This window comes from Elephas maximus, chromosome 4, assembly GCF_024166365.1.
Source record: "Elephas maximus indicus isolate mEleMax1 chromosome 4, mEleMax1 primary haplotype, whole genome shotgun sequence".
Classification (NCBI taxonomy): domain Eukaryota; kingdom Metazoa; phylum Chordata; class Mammalia; order Proboscidea; family Elephantidae; genus Elephas; species Elephas maximus.
The window spans coordinates 131,504,861-131,528,457 of NC_064822.1; the positions used below are offsets into that span (position 1 = coordinate 131,504,861).

Consider the following 23,597-nt stretch of genomic DNA (forward strand, 5'->3'; position numbering starts at 1 on the left):
TGTTCCTACATCCCTACAGCAACATTGGCTGGAGAACACAGTGATGAACACGGACCTCAAGTGGGACTTTAGTGCTACTTGACAATTCTATTTTATTTTTCTAATCTGTTCATACTCCTACTTTCTTAGAAGACTTTCTAAGTCTTTTTCACACCATTTCCTCCTTCCTCAACACCACCTGTATTTCTCAGTCTCAACTGATGACCTCATTTCTTATTTTACTAAGAAAACAGAAGCCACCAGATGAGAACTTCCCGTAAGTTCTCACACTATATTTATTCACCTACATGAACCTGTACTATTCTTCTTTCTATTACTATTAATCATCTGTCCTTGTGCCTTTTAAGGCCAGTCTTTTCTTCTAGATTCCATTCACACCTGGTGAAGGTCGTCACTCCAGGAATTCACCCTTTATCTTGCGCCATCAGTTTTTCCTTCTGCTATGTTTCGTAGCTTATGAAAGTTTTCTTTTGACTCCATGTTTCCTTTAGCCACTCCGCATTTCTCTGCTTACTTTTATGACAAAAAAAATCCTTTGGAAAAAATGTCTATATTTTGTTTCCAATTCCTCTCTGCCTATTCTCTAGTGAACCCTATCTAGTCAGGGATTTATTTCCACCACCCCATCAAAACAGTTCTTGCCAAGATTGCCAGGTAACCACTGTGTTGTTAAACTCAAAGATTAGTTTTCATATATTTTTTTATCAACAGTATTTGAAACAGTTTAATACTCTCTTCCTTGAATCTTTTTTTTTTTTTTTAATTAACTTTCACGGTATGTAGCACACTCTGTTTGGTTTTCATCTCTTCACTAGCTGTTCCTTCTCTGTTTCTCTTTTATATCTCAAAAGAGATTAAGTTATAGCCTAATCTTGTGGATTGAGCTGTGCCACATTAACATAACTGCCTCTGATTGTGCCTCATTAACATTATAGAGGTGGGATTTACAGCATAGGAAAATCACATCAGTTGACAAAATGGCAGACAATGACACAATAATGGTTTAGCCAAGTTGACACACATTTTGGGGGGGCACAATTCAATCCATAACAGAGTCCATGTAGATAGTACTTAAAAGAGCACAATGCTCAAGGCAGACATTTTTTATTAGTGTAGCTAAACTATTGTTTGGTTTTAGGAAGACATCGGGATTTTTTTTGTTTGTTTAAAGGTTATCTCAGGGCAATGGTTTAGGAATTCTTCCATCCCCGTGGCTCTAGAAAGTCTGAAGCCCATGAAAATTTGAAATTCTGTTCTAAATTTTCCCCCTTTTGATCAGGATTCTTCTGTAGAATCTTTGATCAAAATGTTCAGTAATGGTAGCCGGGCATCATCCAGTTCTTCTGGTTTCATTGCAGAGAAGGCAGTTGTTCATGGAGGCAGTTGGCCTCACATTCCATATCCTTCTCCCATTCCTGACTCTCCTTTTTCCTCTGTTGCTTTGGGTGAACAGAGATCAGTTGTATTGCCTTGCAAGCTTTTAAGACACCAGGCACTATGCACCGACCTAGAAGGTAAAATGGAAGTACTAAACACTATCACTGGTTAACTGGGATGTCTCTTGAAACTGTTACTAGTCGTCAGTCTGACACAGAGGGTCCTTGTCTTTTCTATAGTAAGAATACACGTGAAAGACAAATCTTTATCTTCATTAAGATTTATTTTGCTTGAGTCGAGCAAAAGGAGTCAGCGGGGGACTAAGCCTTTCCAAAAGACTGACTCGAAAAGGGAAGCAAGGCTAGGGCATATATAGGTTCGGTGGAGACAATAGAGTAATTAATATTTAGTGAGCTTCTTTCAAGGGGCAGTAGTACTTCTCAGAATGTCAGTGCATGTTAATTAGGTCACGCGCATCTGGAATCTGAGATGGAACCCGCTGGTATTCAAGATGGAGTCCTCTTGGCAGCCTTTGGCATCTTTATTATGGGATATAGCACAGGTGCACTGATCTTTGGCGCTACATAGCCATCTTCGGAGGTCTAAGGAAGGTTAAATAGTGGTCACACTTTGTTCTGCCCATGCGGGAGCTTGTAAACGGGGAAGGGACTAGAAAAACACTTAGAAGGAGATACAGTAATTCCTGGGTTGTTTCAGCCTTATCTCATGTTGACAGGGTGTGGTTCCTGTTTATCCAACTTCTAGATGGTAATCTTATAACAGCTCTTTTGTTAACCCTGTCTGTCTCAAAACCATGACCCTAAACCTCCAAACCAGATAACCAGATCCCATGAGTTTTTTGGTTGTACCTAAGCAGCTTCAGTAGCTACACTTTTTTTGTTGTTGTTGTTGTAAATATATCTATCACACAGTTTTTGCCAGTTCAACTTTTTACGAGTATATAGCTTATTGACAGGAATTACAATAATTGGTGGTACAAGCCTACCCTGAATCATTGAGATTTTTCCACTGCCCTAGCCCCTCATTTCCCTGTTCTTCCCATCCCCAGTGACCACTAATAAACCTTGGTTTCTATACATTTGCCTTTTTTTTAAATTACTTTTTATGTAAGTAAAGTAATACAATATTTTTCCTTTTGTGATTGACTTATTTCACTCAGCATGTCTTCCAACTCCATCCATATTGTAGCATGTAAGACTTCATTTCTTCTACCAGCTGAGTAGTACAGATAGTCCCTGACTTGTGAAAAGGATCCATTCCTACGACTTCATCATTAAGTTCATTTTGATATAAGTTGAGTACCTTTTTTTTTTTTTTTTTCTTTTCAGTTTTCATTGTTATTGCCATAGCCTGCTATACAGCAGTGTTTTGGACAGTAAATAATAGTGTTTAACATTGGTGAGTGAACATCTAAGAATGATGACATCAGCAAATCATGCGCTGCAACTTTGTATGTAGTACACATTACCAATGATAAGATGTATAACGAAAAAAAAAGACAGTTGTAAGTGTGGTTCTTTGTAACAGGAATACGTCGTAAATTGGGAACTACATCTGTGTATGTAGCACGTTTTGTGTATCCATTCATCAGTTCATGAGCATTTAGGTTGTTTCCACCTTTTGGTTGTTGTGAATAGTGCTGTAATGAACATTGGTGTACAAATTTTTGTTCGAGTCTCCGCTTTCAAGTTTTTTGGGTATTGCTGGATCACACGGTAGTTCTGTTTTAGTTCCCCCCCCACAAACGGCTGTTCTATTTTGCATTCCTACCTTCAATGAATAAGGTTTCCAATTTCACCACATTCTTGCCAACATTTATTATTTTTTACTTAGCCTTTCTAGTTGGAATGAAATGGTACCTCGTTGTGATTTTGATTTGCATCTCTCTGATGGCTAAGGATGTTGACCATCTTTTCATGTGTTTGGTGCCCATTTGAACGTCCTCTTTGGTGAACTGTCTATTCAAGTTCTTTGTCTATTTTATGATCAGGTCATTTCTCTTTTTGTTGGTAAGTTGTTAAAGTTTTATATATATTTTGGTTATTAGATTCTTATCAGATACAATCATGTGGTGCATAATGTCTGGGCAACATCTGAACACGTATACGTTCATGGTCCCGTAAGGGTATGATGAGTTCAGAAATCCTGATTGGAGAATGGGACATCTATCTGAGAACGGGAACAAACAAAACAAAAGGAAACTTGCATGGTCCTTTGGGAAAGCCAGAGTGTTTGGTTGAGGATAACCTGTGCTGACTGTACCGGGCCACCCTGGGCCCTGGGGGTCTCCAACACCGAGGTTTCATGGGCCATGCCCTCCAGGCCAACCTGGACAGTGTTACAGCGGCCGCTAGGGACCTGATTTGGCACAATGTTTGCACAACATCCAAATCACGTAACATATCATGGATGTTAAGTGGTGTATAACTGTATATGGTTTCGGAAGATATTCTCCAAGTCAGTAGCTTGTCTTTTCACTTTTTTGGTAAAATCTTTTGATGAACAGAAGTTTTTAATTTTTATGAGGTTCCATTTATTTATTTTGTCTTTTGCTGTTTGTGCTTTTGTTTCTGTATTACATAACTCATTGTTGAAAGCTAGGCCCAACAGCGTTTCCCCTGCATTTTCTTCCAAGAATTTTATGGTTTTAGTTTGCACATTTAGGTCCTTAATCCACTTTTAATTTGTTTTTGTGTATGGTGTGAGGTATAGATCCTATTTAATTTTTCTGCATGTGGAAATCCAGTTTCCCCAGCAGTATGAAAGAGAGATTTCTATCCCCATGAAATGGACTTAGCACTCTTGTCAGAAAACAGTTTTGACCATAGATGTGTGGGTTTATTTCTGGACTCTTAACTCTGTTCCACTGGTCTGTATGTCTGTTGTTATACCTGTACCAGACTATCTTGATTGCTGTAGTTGTATAATATGTATTAAAAAATCAGACGTGTTAGTCCTACTTTGTTCTTCTCTTTTAAACGCTGTTTTAGTTATTTGGGGCCTCTTGCCATTCCACATAAATTTGGGAATTGTTTTTTCCATTTCTAATAAGAAAGCTGTTGGAGTTTTGATTGGGATTGTGGAAAACATTTATTTATATTTATTGTACTTCAGATGAAGATTTATAAAACAAATTAGTTTTTGATTAAACAATTAATATACTGTTTTATGATGTTGGTTGCTAATCCCATGATGTGTTAACACTCTCCCCTTCTTAACTTGGGTTTCCTGTTACCAGCTTTCTTGTCCCTTCATGCCTTCTCATCCTTGCCCCTGGGCTGGTGTGCCCATTTAGTCTTGTTTTGTTTTATGTGGCACTCTAATCTTTGGTTGAAAGGCAAACCTCAGGAGTAACTTCAGTGCTGAGTTAAAAAGGTGTCCAGGGGCCATACTCTCGGGGTTTTTCCAGTCTCCATAAGACCAGTTAGTCTGGTCTTTTTTTGTGAGTTAGAATTTTGTTCTACATTTTTCTCCAGCTCCGTCCAGGACATTTTATTATGGTCCCTTTCAGAGCAGTTGGTGGTGGTATCCGGGCACCATCTAGTTGTGCTGGACTCTGGTGGAGGCTGTGGTAGTTGTGGTCCATTAGTCTTTTGGACTAACCTTTCCCTTGTGTCTTTAGTTTTCTTCATTCTCCCTTGTTGCAGACAGGGCGGGATCAGTGGAGTATATTAGAGGGCCACTCAGAAGCTTTTAAGACCTCAGATGCTACTCACCAAAGTAGAATGTAGAATATTTTCTTTACAAACTGTTAATGACAGTTGAGCTAGGAAAACATTTCTTAATTTCACTTCCCTGGACAGTCTTAATCCTGACAGCCTTAACCTTGGCTGTGTGTTAGAATCATCTGGAGTTCTTTAAAAAGAGTCTGATGACCAGCTTTCATCCATAGCCAGTTAGATTAGGGTAGAGAGATGTGTTGGGGGAGGGGATAGCAATATTTTTTAAAGCTGTCTATCTGATTCTAATGTGCATCCTGGGATAAGAACAACGTAAATACTTTAGTCTACTTCTGCCCTCTCTAAATATGCCTTTTGTTGACTTCTGCTTTGTATGTGCATTCTTTGACCAGTCATGTACCACCATTCCTGCAGAGTATCCCAGTCCGTTCCCTTGTCTGTCACAGATGAAAAAGTGTACCAGTGCTCCTTTTGTCTTTTTCAAGAACTAAGCTTTAAGAGGTTTGGAAAATGCCCATTTAGTGTTCTCAGACTATTATAGTATCTTCTTTAAATGTATAGCGATAATTACTTTCTGCACCTTTTTATTTCAGCTTTCTTTATTTTGATAGTCTTTTTAAGAAAACTGGAAAGATAAATATTTTTAGTATTAAAAAGTATACTTTAATGCATATATATATATTTTTAATTTTAGGAGCAACTTTCACAATACTTTTCCTTAAAAAAAAAAAAAGCTACATAACTTTCCCCCATCACTTGATTCATCTTTTTTTTTTTTTATGAGGAAATTTGGTAAGCCTAATGGGTTGGTGGAAACCCTGATGGTGTAGTGGTTAAGAGCTATGGCTGCTAACCAAAAGGTTGGCAGTTCGAATCCACCAGGTGCTCCTTGGAAACTCTATGGGGGCAGTTCTTCCCTGTCCTATAGGGTCGCTATGAGTCGGAATTGACGGCAGCGGGTAATGGGTTGGTACGAATTAGTTTTTAATAACCTCATTGATAGAATAAACCATTTATATAAAGTGTTATGAGAAAAATATGTATTACCTGCAAAAATTGTTAGAGCTGTGACTTTTCAGGTTTCTGATTAACATCTAATGTGGTATGTTCAGTTGCTGACGTAAAATGCAATGTTTAATGACCTTAGAGCCATTCTACTGAGGTGTAGTAAGAATAATGTATAAACCCAAACCAAACCCACTGCCATCGAGTGGATTCCGACTCATAGGGACCCTATAGTACACAGTAGAACTGCCCCATAGAGTTTCCAAGGAGCGCCTGGTGGATTCGAACTGCCGACCTTTTTTGGTTAGCAGCTGTAGCACTTAACCACTACGCCACCAGGGTTTCCAAGAATAAGATATGCCAAACCCCAAACCAAACCCATTGCTGTTGAGTCGATTCTGACTCATAGTGACCCTGTAGGACAGAGTAGAACTACCCCATAGGGTTTCCAAGGAGAGCCTGGTGGATTTGAACTGCCAACATTTTTGGTAAGCCGCTGAACTCTTTAACCACTATGGCACTGGAGTTTCCGAATAAGGTATAAGAAAGCTGTTATTTGTGTTTTAAGCAGTTTTACTTATACGTTACAACTCATACAGGTTCCTTTGTGGAATTAATAGAACCAGTGTGTCTGTTCCACGGTGGATTGTGGGGCTGTTAATTTGATTTGGTCATATTTTAGAGGGACTGCTTTGGAAGATGTTACTTCACCATTTGGAAACTCTTGTGGATTTTTAGCCAATTTTTATTTATGTATTAAATACACTTTACTAATCTTGATATATATATTTTTTAATCTTGATACTTTAGCTCGAAACTTACAGGCAATTAGTACTAATTTGGTTATTTAAACACTGAAATAAAAAGTTGAATGAATTTTACACTTAAATGAGGTTCTGTGTACTATAAATGTAGTTCACAAACTTATTTGATCATAGCTATGAAATAAACCATGCAGATTACTAACTTCATGTATGAGGAAATTCAGTCATTGAGAGGTTAAGCAACTTGTGTAGACATAACATATGTTTTAGGCAGCACTAAGTCTAGAAAGACCCCACTGTCTAATTGTCTTAATTTTGAACCCCAAATTCATTTAAGCCTAAGACAAAGCTTTTAATTTTCAAGTCTGTTGATCAAAAGTTATTGAACTTTTGCCATTTAAGTTCAGTCATACCTTATTATAATTTTGGAGACTTTTAAGACTTGGTAATAGAAAATGTCTATATCTTGGGATGCTGGACCTTTTAAAAGGACAGATCTGCGGATTCCCTGCTTATAATGATTCTGTATTATCAGATGCCTACACCTGCCCTTGAAATATGTGTGCTAGAACTTCACATGTGTATTGGAGCTAGTGCATCAGGAAGGCTGCCACTACAGAGAATAGGAGATAAATACAAAATTGTCATAAGACATTAAATTATGACAGCCAGAGAGTAAATTGATTTCAAGGTAATACTGTTGGTTTACTTCTTCCTTTATATAGACACGTTTTCATTTTATATGTTAATTACAGACTTCTGAAACCCGTACGTAACATTAGTTTTCTAGGGCTATCATAACAAATTACCACAAACAGTTTGACTTAAAAAACAAATTTATTCTCTTGCAGTTCTGGAGGGTAGAAGACTGAAGTCAGATTCATCAGGGCCATGCTCTCTGACCACTGTAGGAAAGAATCCTTCCTTGCTTCTTCCAAGGTTTTGGTTGAATCCTTGGAGTTCATTGGCACGTAGCTTTATCACTCCATTTTTTGCCTCCTTCCTCACATGACCTTTTTCCGTCTGTGCATGTCTGTGTGTCTCCAAATTGTCCTCTCCTTATAAAATGAAACACCAGTCTTTAGATTTAGAGTTCATCCTTTTCTAGACTCTCTTTCCAAATAAGGTCCTGTTCACACTCACTGAGGACATGTTTTTGGGATCACAGTTCAACCCACTACACCTATATTATTAAAATGTTCAAGAAAATTATTTTTAGTTAATATGTTTTAGTTAATATGTGTGTATGACAGTTTTCCCAGCCGAAGTATGCTGTGTAACAGAAATTCTTTAATTTTACTTTGCCTGCCTTGGTTTCTTATGTGTGTTGTTGTTGTTAGGTGCCGTCAAGTCAGTTTGGGTTCATAGCCACCTTATGAACAACAGAATGAAACATTGTCCAGTCCTGTGCCATCCTCATAATCGTTATGCTTGAGCCCATTGTTGCAGCCACTGTGTCAGTCCATCTCATTGAGGTCTTCCTCTTTTTTGCTGACCCTCTCCTTTACCAAGCATGATGTCCTTCTCCAGGGACTGGTCCCTCCTGACAACATGTCCAAAGTGTGTGAGACATAGTCTCTCCATCCTTGCTTGTAAAGAACATTCTGGTTGTAATTCTTCCAAGACAGATTTGTTTGTTCTTTTGGCAGTCCACGGTATATTCAATATTCTTCACCAACACTGCAATTCAAAGATGTCGGTTCTTCAATCTTCCTCATTCATCGTCCAGCTTTCACATGCGTAACAGGCGATTGAAAACACCAAGGATTGGGTCAGGCACACCTTAGTCTTCAAGGTGACATCTTTGCTTTTCAACATTTTAAAGAGGTCTTTTGCAGCAGGTTTGCCCAGTGCAACGCGTGGTTTGATTTCTTGACCGCTGCTTCCATGGGTGCTGACTGTAAATGAAATCCTTGACAACTTCATTCGCTTCTCCGTTTATCATGATGTTGCCTATCGGTCCAGTTGTGAGGATTTTTGCTTTCTTTACATTAAGGTGTAATCCATACTGAAGGCTGTGGTGTTTGATCCGCATCAGTAAAATGTGTCAGGTCCTTTTCATTTTCAGCAAGCAAGGTTGTGTCATCTGCATAACACAGGTTGTTAATGAGCCTTCCTCTAGTCTTGATGCTCAGGTCTTCATATAGTCCAGTTTCTCAGATTATTTGCTCAGTATCCAGATTGAGTAGATATGGTGAAAGAGTACAACCTGACACACCTTTCCTGACTTCAAACCATATAGTATTCCATCATTCTGTTTGAACAACTGCACCTTGATCTGTGTACAGGTTCCTAATGAGCACAATTAAGTGTTCTGGAATTCGCATTCTTTGCAATGTTATCCATAATTTGTTATGATCCACGCAGTCGAATGACTTTGCATAGTCAATAAAATACAGGTAAACATCTTTCTGGTATTCTCTGCTTTCAGCCAGGATGCATCTGACATCAGCAGTGATATCCCTGGCACTGCGTCCTCTTCTGAATTGTGTTTGAATTTCTGGCAGTTCCTTGTCGATATACTGCTGCAGCCGCTTTTGAATGATCTTAAGCAAAATTTTACTTGCGTGTGATATTAACGACATTGTTCAATAATTTCTACATTCGGTTGGATCACCTTTCTTGGGAGTAGGCATAAATATAGATCTCTTCCAGTCAGTTGGCCAGGTAGCTGTCTTCCAAATTTCGTGGCATAGATGAGTGAGTACTTCCAGTGCTGCATTCGTTTGTTGAAGCATCTTAGTTGGTATTCCATCAATTCCTGGGAACTTGTTTTTTGCCAGTGCCTTCAGCGCAGCTTGGACTTCTTCCTTCAGTACCATCGGTTCCTTCTCATATGGTACCTCCTGAAATGGTTTAATGTCAACCAGTTCTTTCGGTGCAGTGACTCTGTGTATTCCTTCCATCTTCTTTTCTTGCTCCCTGAGTTATTTAATATTTTCCCCATAAAATCCTTCAGTAGTGCAGTTCAAGACTTGAATTTTTTCTTCAGTTCTTTCAGCCTGAGAAATGCAGAGTGTGTCCTTCCCTTTTGGTTTTCCATCTCCAAGTCTTGGCACATGTCATCATAATACTTTGTCTTCTCGAGCTGCCCTTTGAAATCTGTTCAACTCTTTCACGTCATCATTTCTTCCTTTCGCTTTAGCAACTCGATGTTCAAGAGCAAGTTTGAGTCTCTTCTGAAATCCATTTTGGTCTTTTACTTTCCTGTCTTTTTAATGACATCTTGCTTTCTTCATTTATGATGTCCTCAGTATCATTCCACAACTCGTCTGGTCTTTGGTTATTAGTGTTCAAGGTTTCAAATCCATTCTTTAGGTAGTCTCTAAATTCAAGTTGGATATACTCAAGGTTGTACTTTGGCTGTCGCCAACTTGTTCTAATTTTCTTTAGTTTCAGCTTGAACTTGCATATGAGCAATTGATGGTCTGTTCTGCAGTCAGCCCCTGGCCTTGTTCTGACTGACGATATTGAGCTTTTCCATCGTCTCTTCCCACAAGTGTAGTTGACTTGATTTCTGTGTATTCCATCTGGTAAGGTCCACGTGTATAGTTGCTGTTTATGTTGGTGAAAAAAGGTATGTGTAATGAAGAAGTCGTTGGTCTTACAAAATTCTGTCACGCGATCTCTGGTATCATTTCTATCACCAAGGCCGTATTTTCCAGCTACCAGTCTGTCTGCTTTGGTTCTAACTTTCGCATTCCAATCACCAGTAATTATCAATACATCCTGATTGTGTGTTCGATCAATTTCAGGCTGCAGATGTTGGTAAAAATCTTCAATTTCTTCATCTTTGGCCTCAGTGGTTGGTGCCTAAATTTGAAAAATAGTCATATTAACTGGTCTTTTCTTGTAGGTGTATGGATATTATCCTGTCACTAACAGCGTTGTACTTCAGGATAGATCTTGAAATGTTCTTTTTGTGTGTGTGTGTGCTTTAAGTGATAGTTTATGATTCAAGTCAGTTTCTCATACAAAAACATATACACACATTTTTATGTGACCCTAGTTGCTCTCCCTGCAATGTCATAGCACATTCCTCCTCTCCACCCTGTATTTCCTGTGTCCCCTTCTGCCATCTCATCTTGCCTCAGGACAGGAGCTGCCTATTTAGTCTCATGTATCTACTTGAGCCAAGAAGCACACTCTTCACCATATCATTTTATATCTTATAGTCCAGTCTAATCTTTGTCTGAAGAGTTGGCTTCGGGAGTGGTTTTAGTTCTGGGCTACCGGAAGGTCTGGGGGCCATGTCTTCTAGGGTCCCTCTAGTCTCAGTCAGACCATCAAGTCTGGTCTTTTTACTAGAATTTGAGTTCCGCACTGCACTTTTCTCCTGCTCCTTCAGAGACTTGCTGTTGTGTTCCCTGTCACGGCAGTCATCGCTTGTAGCCGGCACTGTCTAGTTCTTCTGGTCTCAGGCTGATGGAGTCTCTGGTTTATGTGACCCTTTCTGTCTCTTGGGCTCATATTTTCCTTATGTCTTTGACGTTCTTCATTCTCCTTTGCTCCAGGTGGGTTGAGACCAGTCGTTGAATCTTAGATGGCTGCTTGCTTGGCTCACTACCTTTTTAGACCCCAGATGCCACTCACCAAAGTGAGATGCAGAATATTTTCTTAATAAATTTTGTTATGCCAGTTGGCCTAAATGTCCCCTGAAACCATGGTCCCCAGCTGCATGGTTCACCCCTGCTACTCTGTCCCTTGAAGTGTTTGATCGTAATCAAGAAACTTACTAGCTTTTGGTGTAATGTGGTTGTGCTGACTTCCCCTGTATTGTGTGTTGTCCTTCCCTTCACCAAAAATAATTCTTGTGTACTGTCTAGTTAGTGATTACCCCTCTCCCTCCCTCCCCACCCTCATAATGATCAAAGAATGTGTTACTGTTTAAACCTTTTCTTGAGTTCTTATAATAGTGGCTTCATACAGTATTTGTTCCTTTTGTGACTAATTTTAGTCAGCAAAATGTCTTCCAGATTCATGTATGTTTTGAGATGTTTCGAGGATTCACTGTTGTTCTTTATCATTGCATAGTATTCCATTGTGTGAATATACCATAATTTGTTTATCCATTTACCCGTTAATGGGCACCTACATTGTTTCCATCTTTTTGCTACTGTGAACAGTGTTGCAGTGAACATGGGTGTGCATGTTTCTATTGATGTGATGGCTCTTACTTCTCTAGGATATATTCCAAGGCATGGGATTGCTGGATCTTATGTTATTTCTGTTTCTGGCTTTTTAAGGAAGCACCACATTGATTTCCAACATGGTTGTACCATTTTACATTCCCACCATCGTGTGTAAGTGTTCCAGCCTCTCCACAGCCTCTCCAACATATATTATTTTGTGTTTTTTACATTAATGCTAGCCTTATTGGGGTGAGATGGAATCTCATTGTAGTTTTGATTTGCATTTCTCTAATGGCTAATGGGACACCCTGGTAGCATAGTGGTTAAGTGCTACAGCTGCTAACCAAAGGGTCAGCAGTTTGAATCTGCCAGGCGCTCCTTGGAAACTCTATGGGGCAGTTCTCTGTCCTATAGGGTCGCTATGAGTCGGAATCGACTCGATGGCACTGAGCTTGGTTTTTTTGTTTGGAATGGCTAATGATTGTGAGCATTTCCTCATGTATCTCTTAGCCACCTCGGTATCTTCTTTGGTGAAGTTCCTGTTCATATCCTTTGCCCATTTTTTAATTGGGTTATTTGTCTTTGTTGTTGAGGTTTTGCAGTATCTTGTAGATGTTAGACATTAGACACTGATCAGATTTGTCATAGCCAAAAATTTCCCAGGCTATAGGTTGTCTTTTTACTCTTTTGGTGAAGTCTTTGGATAAACGTTAAGTGTTTGATTTTTAGGAGCTCCCACTTATCTAGTTTCTCTTCTGGTGTTTGTGCATTGTTACTAATGTTTTGTATTCTGTTTTATGCCATGTATTAGGGCTCCTAGTGTTGCCCTATTTTTCTTCCATGATTTCTATCGTTTTAGATTTTATATTTAGGTCTGTGATCCATTTTGAGTTAGGTTTTGTGCATGGTGTGGGGTATGGGTCTTATTTCGTTTTTTTGCAGATGGATATCCAGTTATGCCAGCACCATTTGCTAAAGAGACTGTCTTTTCCCTGGTTAACAAACTTTGGGCCTTTTTTAAATACCAGCTGCTTGAAATGTTCACTTTGATGATGAATGCAATGCCATTCCTCTTCAAGTTGTGGTTCCAAGCACAGGAGACCGTATGATCATCTGATTAAAAATGGCCAACACCAGTCCATTTCAGTTGACCATTGGCTAGGATATCAGTGTTTATTCATTCCATTTCATTTTTGATGACTTCCAGTTTTCCTAGATCCATACTTTGTACATTCCACATTCTAATTATTAATGGATGTTTGCAGCTGTTTTCTTCTCAATTTGAGTCGTGCCACATCAGCAAATGAAGATCCTGAAAGCTTGGCTCCATCCACATCATTAAGGTCAACTCTACTTTGAGGAGGCAGCTCTTCCCCAGTCATACTTTGAGTGCCTTCCAACCTGAGGGGCACATCTTCCAGCAGTATATCAGACAGTGTTCCACTGCTATTCATAAGGTTTTCACTGGCTAAACCTTTTCAGAAGTAGACCGCCAGGCCTTTCTTTCTAACCTTAGTCTGGAAGCTCGCCTGAAACCTGTCTGCCATGGGTGACCCTGCTGGTATTTGAATACTAGTGGCATAGCTTCCAGAGTCACAGCAACATGCCAGCCCCCACAGTATGACAAACTGGCAGACACTTCTCATATGTACCAAGGAGTGATTAACTCAGAACATTTTTTAAATCATTTTATTCTGGTAAAAATACATGTAAACAAATATTTGCCTATTCAGCATTTTTATATGTACAATTCAGTGACATTGCTTAGGTTCATAACTTAGAGCATTGTGAAAACATTCGTCTGTGTTATCAAACCAGAAATTAGTTCATAAGGGCAAGGAAGTGTTTTTGTGGCTGTGATTCATTTACTAATCAGAAAAGGTTGATTGACATAGTTAGGGAATCTAAAAAACCTTTGAATTTTAAGGGTAAGAGCACAGTGTGTTTACTTCAGCTTACTCTAGAGTTCCATTGAAATTGGCCACATCTGGTAGTCTGTTCTAATTAATAGCCAGCCTGGTATATAAAATTCTCTATATCAAAAAAGAATGGTGACGCAGTGGTCGAAAGCTCGGCTGCTAACCCAAAGGTCAGCAGTTCGAATCCAGCAGGCACTCCTTGGAAACCCTATGGTGTAGTTCTACTCTGTCCTATAGGGTCACTATGAGTCAGAATTGACTTGATGGCAGTGGGTTTGCTTTTTTTTCGGAGTTTATTTCAGAAAAAGAAAACTCGTCCAGCTGGTTCAACAATCATAACTTGACCAAATTCCTCACGTTTTAGCTCAAAGTTGAGTATGGTAATGACTACCATGTTTTACTTATTTCAGATAGCGTTAAAAGAAAACCCATTGATGTCAAGTTGATTCCAACTCATACTGACCTGTAAGACAGTAGAACTAGGGTTTCCGAGGTGTAATCTTTACAAAAGCAGGCTGCCATATCTTTCTCCCATGGAGCAAGCCGTTGATCTTTTGGTTTAGCAGCAGAGTACTTAATCACTGTGCCACTGGGGCTCCTTTCAGATACCATTAAACCAAAACCAAACGAGTTGCTGTCAGGTCGGTTCCAACTCATAGTGACCCTATAAGACAGAGAAGAACTGCCGCATAGGGTTTCGAAGGAGCAACTGGTGAATTCACACTGCAGAAGTTTTGGTTAGCAGCTGAGCTCTTAACCACTGTGCCACGAGGGCAACCGTAAAATGTTGGGGTATTTTTTGTATACTATTGAATAGTGCAGTGGGAAGAAAAAAAGACAACATAGAAAAGGACATCTGTAATTGTCCACTTTCCTGTGAGCATTGCCTTGACACCGAACATTGAAAATAGACAATTTTGGAGTTGGATGTGTTTTCTAAATTCATTTGGATCAACCACCTTATTTTACACATTAGGAAACTAAGACTAGAAAGGAGAAATTGATCAAGCTAATACTTCAACTCAGACTTCCTGATTCTTGTTCCATTAGCATATTTTATTTGGTGACATGAAATTTAAAAGAATAAACTTTAATAAGTATTTCCCCTCTCCAATAAAGTATTTTCTAGAAATTTTACTCAAAATATATTGATTTCCTGTTTTGAGAAATTCTTTTTTTTAATTATTTTCTGAAAGAAGTTGGGGTTCAGTTAATATTCATTAATCCAAGTACTGTTTATTGCATGCAACATTTTTATTAGGCTCTGATTTAGAGAAACTTAGAGACATATAAGTTTGTTTCTTTCCATTAATTAACATTTGGTTTATGTATTTCTTTTAATTAGATTCTTGTTGGTCTTTTTAAAAAATATAAATTTAGATTTAGTGTCTCATTTTCTCACCTCTCCTTTGGAATCCATTTGGTTGATAATCTTCCTTTTCCTTTAACTATGATATTCTTCAAATGGTGTGTTTTGTTTTTTAATTAATAGACTGTTTTTTAGAGTGGTTTGTTTACAGAAAAATGGAATTGAAGGTAGAGTTCCTGTATACTTCTTCTTACCTTACCTACCATTTTTGCTGTTATTCACATCTGCGTTGGTGGGCTGTATTTGTTGCAGGTGATAACCAATATTGATACATTATTATTAAATAAGACATTATCTATGTTTTATTCATTATGCAAAGGCATTTGACTGTGTGGATCATAAAGAATTGTGGATAACATTATGAAGAATGGGAATTCCAGAACACTTAATTGTGCTCATGAGGAACCTGTACGTAGACCAAGAGGCACTCATTCAAACAGAACAGGGGATGCTCTGCGTGGTTTTAAATCAGGAAAGGTGCGTATGAGGGTTGTATCCTTTTATCATACTTATGTAATCTCTATGCTGAGCAAATAATCCCAGAATATGGACTATACAAAGAATGCTGTATCAGGATTGGAGGAAGAGTCATTAACCTGCGATATGCGGATGACGCAACCTTGCTTGCCGAAAACGAAGAGGACTCAAAACACTAACTGGTGAAGATCCAAGACTGCAGCCTTCAGTATGGATTACATGTCAACATAAAGAAAACAAAAATCCTCACAACTGGACCAATAGGCAAGATCATGATAAACAGAGAAAAGATTGAATCCTCAAAGATTTCCTTTCAAGTTCTCAAGGATTTCGTTTTACTTGGATCCACAATCATTGTCCCAGGAAGCAGAAGTCAAGAAATCAAACTATGCGTTGCAGTGGGCAGATCTGCTGCAAAAGACCTCTTTAAAGTGTTCAAAAGCAAAGATGTCACTTTGAGGACTGAGGTGTGACTGACCCAAGCCATTGTATTTTCGGTTGCCTCATGTGCACGTGAAAGATGGACAATGAATAAGGAAGACTGAAGAAGAATTGATTCCTTTAAATTATGGTGCTGGCAAAGATGATTGAATATATACCATGGACTACCAGAAGAACAATCTGTTTTGGAGGAAGTACAACCAGAATGCTCCTTAGAAGTCAGGTTGGCGAGACTTCGTCTCACGTACTTTGGACATACTATCAGGAGGAACCAGTCCCTGGAGAAAGGACATCATGCTTGATAAAGCAGAGGTCAGAAAAAAAGAGGAAGACCCTCAAGGAGATGGATTGACTCAGTGGCTGCAACAGTGCGCTCAAGCATAGCAAAGATTATGAGGCTGGTGCAGGATCAGACAGTGTTTCATTCTGTTGTACATGTGGTCATTATGAGTCAGAACTGACTTGAGGGCACTTATCAACAACAACAACATTATTAAAACCCATAGTTTACATTAAGGTTCACTCTTTGTGTTGAACAGTTCTGTGGGTTTTGACAAATGCATAATGCTATGTATCCACCATTACAGTATTATACAGAATAATTTCACTGCCCCAGAAATTCCCTGTGCTCCACCTATTCACTCTCCCCATCCGCTACCACTTTCTGAATTGGAGGCATCCACTGATCTTTTTATTGTCTCTGTATATTTTTGCCTTTTTTAGAATGTCATATAGTTGGAATTTTACAGTATGTAGCTTTTCATACTGGCTTGTTTCACTTAGCATTAAGCATTTAAGATTCCTTTTTCCTGACCAGGTTAGCTCATTTCTTTTTGTTGCTGAATAATACTCCGTTGTGTGGGTGTACCATAGTTTGTTTTACCATTCGATTATAGTAAAGCTGCTATAAACATTCTTGTGCAGTTTTGTGTGGACTTAAGTTTTCCGTTTATTTGGAAAAATACCTAAGAGCATGATTGCTGGATCATATGTTAAGTCTGTGTTTAGCATTATAAGAAACTACCCAAACTGTCTTTCAAAGTGACTGCCAACTTGCATTCCCACCATTGATAAATGGGAGTTTCTGCTGCTTCACATTCTCTCCAGCATTTGGTATTGTCAGTTTTGGGGTGGTGCAGTGGTTAACGTGCTCAGCTGCTAACTGAAAGTTTGGCACATTGAACCCTCCAGCAGCTCCACAGGAGAAAAATGTGGCAGTTTGCTGCTTTAAGGATTACAGCCTTGAAACCGTATGGGGAAGTTCTACTCTGTCCTATAGAATCACCATGAATTGGAATCGAGTGGACTGCATCTACTTTTGTTGCTTTTTTAAATAGATGTAGTGGCATCACATTTTTATTTTAAAGTACAATTCCTTAATGATACATGATTTGAATACTTTTTCTATGCTTTTTTGCCATCTGTGTATCTTCCTTGGTGAGGTGTCCACATCTTTTGCTCACTTTCTAATTGGCTTGTTTGTTTTCTTAATGTTCAGTTTTAAGACTTCTTTGCATATCTTGAATACAAGTCCTTAATCAGATACGTGTTTTGCCAACATTTTCTCCCAGTCTGTGACTTACCTTTTCATTCTCTTAGCAGTCTTTTGCAGAGCAGAAGTTTTTAATTTTAATGAAGTCCAATTTAGCTTCTTTTTTTCTTGCATTGTGCTTTTGGTATTGTATCTAAAAACTCATTGCTAAATTCAAGATCACTTAGATTTTCTCCTATGCTATCTTATAGAAATTTCATAGTTTCATATTTTACATTTAGGTCTGTGATCTAGATTCACTTTTTTGCACGTAGATGTCCAGTTGTTCCAGCATCATTTGTTCAAAAGACTCTTTATTGTACTGCCCCTGCTTTTTTGGCAAAGATCAGTTGACTATATTTGCATGAGTCTATTTCAGAGCTCTCTATTCTGTTCCACTGATTTGTATGTTTATTCCTTCACCAGTGTCTTCATCACTATAGCTTTATAGTAATTTTTGAAGTCTGATGGTGTCAATCCTCCAGCTCCGTTCTTCTTCTTATGTTGGTTTTTCTTGATCTTTTGCCTTTCCATATAAACTTTAGAACCATTTTGTCATTATCTGCACAATAACTTGCTGTGGTTTTGATTGGGATTGCATTTCATCTATAGGTCAAATTGGGAAGAATTGACATCTTAATAAGTCTCTGTATCCATGAACAAGGTCCCTCCCTGGGTGGCTCAGACAGTTAAGTGCTTGACTACTAGCCGAAAAGTTCGTAGTTTGAACTCACCCAGAGATACCTCAGAAAACTGTCCTGACTGTCTGTTTCCAGAAAGTCACAGCCTTGAAAATCCTATGTTGTGGTTCTGTTCTACACACGTGGGGTCTCTCTGAGTTGGAATTAACTCAGTGGTAACTAACAACAACACTAACCTAAAAAGTTGGTGGTTCAAACCCACCCAGACCAACACTGAAGAAAGCCCTGGGGATCTGCTTCTATAAAGATTACGGTCAAGAAAACCCTCTGGAACAGTTCTACTTTGTAACATATGGGAGTGCTGTGAATCAGAACCAACAGGATGGCAACAAGTTTATTTTTGTTTTTATCCTTGTTTATGGTATATCTCTACATTTATTTAGATTTTCTTCTATTTCTTTCATCAGAGTTCTTGTAGTTTTACTCACATTGACCTTGTACGTATTTTGTTAGATTTATACCTAAGTATTTTATTTTTGGGATGGCTAAAGTATATGGTGTTGAGTTTTTTATTTCAAATTCCACTTGTTCATTGCTGATACATGGAAAAGCAGTAGACTTTTGTGTATTAACCTTGCATATTGCAACCATCTTAAAATTGCTTATTAGTTCCAGAAGTTTATTTGCTGGTTTTTTGGAATTTTCTCCATAGATAATCCTGTCACCTGTGAATAAAGACAGTTTTATGTCTTCGTTTCTAATCTATATGCCTTTTGTTTCCTTTTCTTATTGCACTAGCTGGAACTTCGAATACTAGCTATGTAGGATACTGCTGTGTTGAATAGGAGCGGTGAGAGGGAACATTCTTAACTTGTTCCTGATCTTGAGAGAAAGCATCTAGTCAGTCTCTCACCATTAAGTATGGTGTTAGCTGTTTTTTATAGGTGTTCTTTATCAAGTTGAGGAAAATCCCCTGGATTCTTAGTTTGCTGATAATTTTTATCATAAATGGGTATTGATTTTTATTAGATGCTTTTTCTTTGTCTCTTGGTATGATATGATTTTTCTTCTTTAACCTACTGATAATTTTTGAATGTTGAATCTGTTGAATAAATCACTTGATTGTGACATATGATTCTTTTTATACGTCATTGGATTTGATCTGCCAATATTTTGTTGAGGATTTTTACATCTATTTTTATAAGCTGTCTTAGTCTGTGGAAACCCTGGTGGTGTAGTGGTTAAGTGCTACGACTGCTAACCAAAGGGTCGGCAGTTTGAATCTGCCAGGCTCTCCTTGGAAACTCTATGGGGCAGTTCTACTCTGTCCTGTGGGGTCGCTATGAGTCGGAATCGACTCGAAAGCACTGGGTTTTTCTGGGTCTTAGTCTGTAGCTTTCCTTTCTTGTAATGTCTGTATTAGGGTATCCTGGTGTCATAGGATGAGTTAGGAATAAAGTGTTATCTGCTATCTGGAACAAATTGTAGAGAATTGATGTCATTTATCCCTAAATGTTTGGTAGAACTCACCAGTGAAACCTTTGGGGTCTGGAGCTTTCTGTTTGAAAAGGCTCTTAATTATCAACTTAGTTTTTTAAAAAATAGATATTCAGGTTGTTTCTCCTTGTGAGAGTTTTGCTAGATTGTATCTTTCAAGGAATTGGTCCATTTTATCTAAGTTATCTAATTTTTGCATATAGAGTTGTTCATAATATTCCTTTATTATACTTTTAATGTCCATGGGATCGGTAATAATGTTCCTTCTTTCATGTCCAATGTTAATAATTTGTGTCTTTTTTTCTCTCGGTTACCTGGCTAGAGGCTTATCAACTTCACTGATCTTTTCGAAGAACCAGGTTTTGTGGATTTCTTCTGTTATTTTCCTATTTCAGTTTCATTGGATTCTGCTTTGATTTTTATTGATAAATTGTATTTTCATTTTCATTTAGTTCAAAATGTTTTTAAATTTCTCTTTGAGACTTCTTTGACCCATGTTTTACTTAGAGATGTGCTGTTTAATCTCTAAATATTTTGGCATTTCCTAGCTCTCTTTCTGATTTCTAGTTTAATTCCATTGTGGTCTAAGAGCCAGAAACTCTGGTAGTGTAGTGGTTAAGAGCTACGGCTGCTAACCAAAAGGTTGCCAATTTGAATCCACCAGGCGCCCCTTGGAAACTCTATGGGGCAGTTCTACTCTATGAGTCAGAACTAACTCTATGGCAATGGGGTTTGGGTGGTCTAAGAGCATACTTTGTAGAATTTCTTTTTAAATTTGTTAAGGTGTGTCTCAAGGCCCAGAATACGGTCTGTCTTGGTGAATGTTCCATGTGAGCTTGAGAAGAATGTGTATTCTGCTGTTATTGGATAAAGTGTTTTATAAATGCCAGGTAGACCCAGTTGACTGGAGATACTGTTCTGATCAAGTACAGGTAGTTCCCAACATACAATGGGGTTCTGTTCAACGACTTTGTCCTAAGTCTAATACCTCATTTTTTATTTTTCATCGTTATTGCCTTTTATTGTCAGTATCTTTATAAATTCATTCTCTGTCTTTGGAGGTTGGAAACATTTTGTGTAAACTTACAGATAGGATGTCATCAGCAAATAACATGCTGCAACATTGTCTGCGGTACAAATTACTAACAATAAGATGTAAAAAACAAAAAACAGACGGCCCTAAGTGCGATTTGCTGTAACTTGAATATGTTTTAAGTCAGTGACTGCCTGTACATCTTCACTAATTTCCTGCCTGCTGGATCTGTTGATTACTGATATAGGGATGTTGAAGTCTCTAAATGTAATAGTGGATTTGTTTGTTTCTCCTAGTAGCACTACCACTTTCTGCCACACAGGTGTGTGCACATTAAGGACTGATTAATAGCTACCATATTTGTGCCTGTTTCTATTTGTTGCCCTTGTTCTTGATTTTCTGCAGTTTGAATGTGGCATGCTTACGTGTAGATTTTTTAGTGTTTATCTTGATGTTCTCTGAGCTTCCTGGATCTGTGCTTTGGTGTCTGGAAACAATTTTGGAAAAGCCTCAGCCATTATTCAAATGTTTCTTCTGTTCCTTTCTCTTTTTCAACTTCTTTTGGTATTCATATTATACATATGTCAGGCCTTTTGTAATTGTTCCACAGTTCATGGGTATTGTGTTCTGGTTTTCCTTTTGTTTTCTTCTCTGCTTTTCATTTGGAAAGTTCACTGATTCTTTCCTTGGTTTTGTCCAGCCTATTGATGAGCCCTTCAAAGGAATTCTTCATTTGTATTACATTATTTTTTACTTCTAGCATTTCCTTTTGATTCTTAGAGTTTCCACCTCTGTTTATATTACCCAACTATTCTTGCATGTTGTCCACTTTTTCCATTAGAGCCGTTAGCATGTTAATCATAAAAAAAAAAAAAAGTAGTTATTTTAAAATCACAGTCTGATACGTCCAAAATCTCTGCTAGATCTGAGTCTGGTTCTGAGGGTAGCTGTGTGTTTTCAGACTTTTTTTTTTTTTTTTTTGCCTTTTAACAAGCTTCAGATTTTTTTGTAGAAAGCCAGACATCATATACTGGATAAATGGAACTGAGGTGAATAGGTCTTTAGTGTGAGTTTTTTTGTTGTTGTTGTTAACCAACTAGTGATTAGGCTGTGTTTACTGATTGCTATAGCTGTGGCGTCATGGCTAAAATTTCCTCTAGTGTTCTTGTATTAGTCTCCTCTGTTATCTTTGGATTTGTCTAGAGACTTCTTGAATAGGAGCTGAGGCTTGTAGCTCTTTTTATCCCACATCCACGTGTTGATGCAATTGTAAGGTATGGAAAGAGGGAAAGTGTTCTCCAGTCTCTGATGAGGTCTGAATCTTTTAGTGAGTCTGTGTGCCTGGCCTCTGACCTTTACAACTGCTTTGCAGCTTTCCCCCCCTTTCTTAGGTGAGACAGGAAGGCTAGATGGAGCTAGAATTGGGCATTATTCTTCTCCCATGTTGAAGGCTACAGGGGGCTGGAGTTGCGTATTTTCCTTCCCCCTGATCAGTTAGACTTTGGTAAAACCCAAGTACATAAGATTCTGGTAAAATAGTTTTCCCTTGAAGGCAGTCCTGTTAAGGAGAACAGACAACTCTGGGCATATTTCAGAATGGTTACTTTTTCCGGTCTCCGTGCCAGAGCAGGAGATTTTCTTAGATCTTCACAGTGAGAACCTGGTGGGGCTGCTGGAGGTAATACCAAGAAAGTGTGGGGGCCTCCCTAAGAAGCCCACCCCGCCCCAAGATTTTAACTCTGAAGCTAGTGCACATTGAACTCGCAGCAATTATCAATTACACTTTAAAGTAATCCTACCAGTACTGGGTCCTGCTGATTCCAGTTTGGGCTTTTCTCTCCAGTTTTCAGGCAGCAGTTTGCCTTGTGACCTCAGTTCTCTGAAGGGATCTAAGAAGAGTTGTTGATTTCCAGTTTGTTTGGCTTTTTCTTGTTGTGAGGATGGGAGGCATGACTTCCAAGCTCTTTACCTGTTGGGCCAGAAACTGGAAGTTCTGACTGCATTTTAAGCTGATAGAATGACTAAATTTATATTGAGTTTTTCAATATAAAAAAGGTATAAATGACTATTCTTTACCACTTTTTGCTGTTGTATTCAGTAATTTGTCCTAAAAGTATCTCAAATTTGAGAGAAATTGTTGTACACAAGTATACATTAGTGATTGTTTGAGTTTCATCATTTGATTTGCTTTACATTTTTGAAATTTAATTCTGTTGCTAGTCTGTTAAATACATTAGAGATAAAATTTATTTAACCTACTGATTTGCAGACATTTAATAAAATTTGGAGCCTTCTTAAAATTAGTTTTCTCCACATTGTTAAAAATATTTTAAGTACTCTTATTTCGTTAATATTTACATTAGTTTCAACATAACCTGTTAATCATCTAGTGTTTTATCATCCTTTTTTCCATTTTCAAGAGCCGCACACCGATGGAACTGCCTATTAACAATCTGAATAATACAATGTATTAGTGTTTTGTAGTTGAAAACAAACTAATATCAAAAGTGCTTATTTTGCTCAGGTAGATTGTATTTTGGGGTTTGTACTTAGAAATCAGAGTCCCTGGGTGGTACAAGTGGTTGACACACTTGCCTGCTAACCAAAAGGTTGGAGGTTGGAGTCCACTCAGAAGCACCTTGGAAAAAGTCCTGGTGATCTACTTCCAAAAAACCAGCCATTGAAAACCCTGTGGAGCACAGTTCTACTG

At 38.3% G+C, this 23,597-nt stretch overlaps 1 protein-coding gene across 7 annotated transcripts in view; it reads left to right on the plus strand.

The window, feature by feature from the left end:
- Positions 1-23,597, plus strand: part of CNOT2 (CCR4-NOT transcription complex subunit 2) — a 158,534-nt gene that overhangs the window by 42,024 nt on the left and 92,913 nt on the right. Inside the window, exon 1 of one of the 7 annotated variants that reach the window (XM_049883875.1) lies at positions 15,375-15,744. The exons of 5 other annotated variants lie outside the window; for them this stretch is intronic. In XM_049883875.1, coding sequence (XP_049739832.1) covers positions 15,635-15,744 — 110 coding nt within the window. In that variant the 5' untranslated portion in view covers positions 15,375-15,634. Of the gene's footprint in view, positions 1-15,374; positions 15,745-23,597 lie in introns of those variants that run through there. One more of the 7 variants, XM_049883881.1, reaches the window with a different exon arrangement.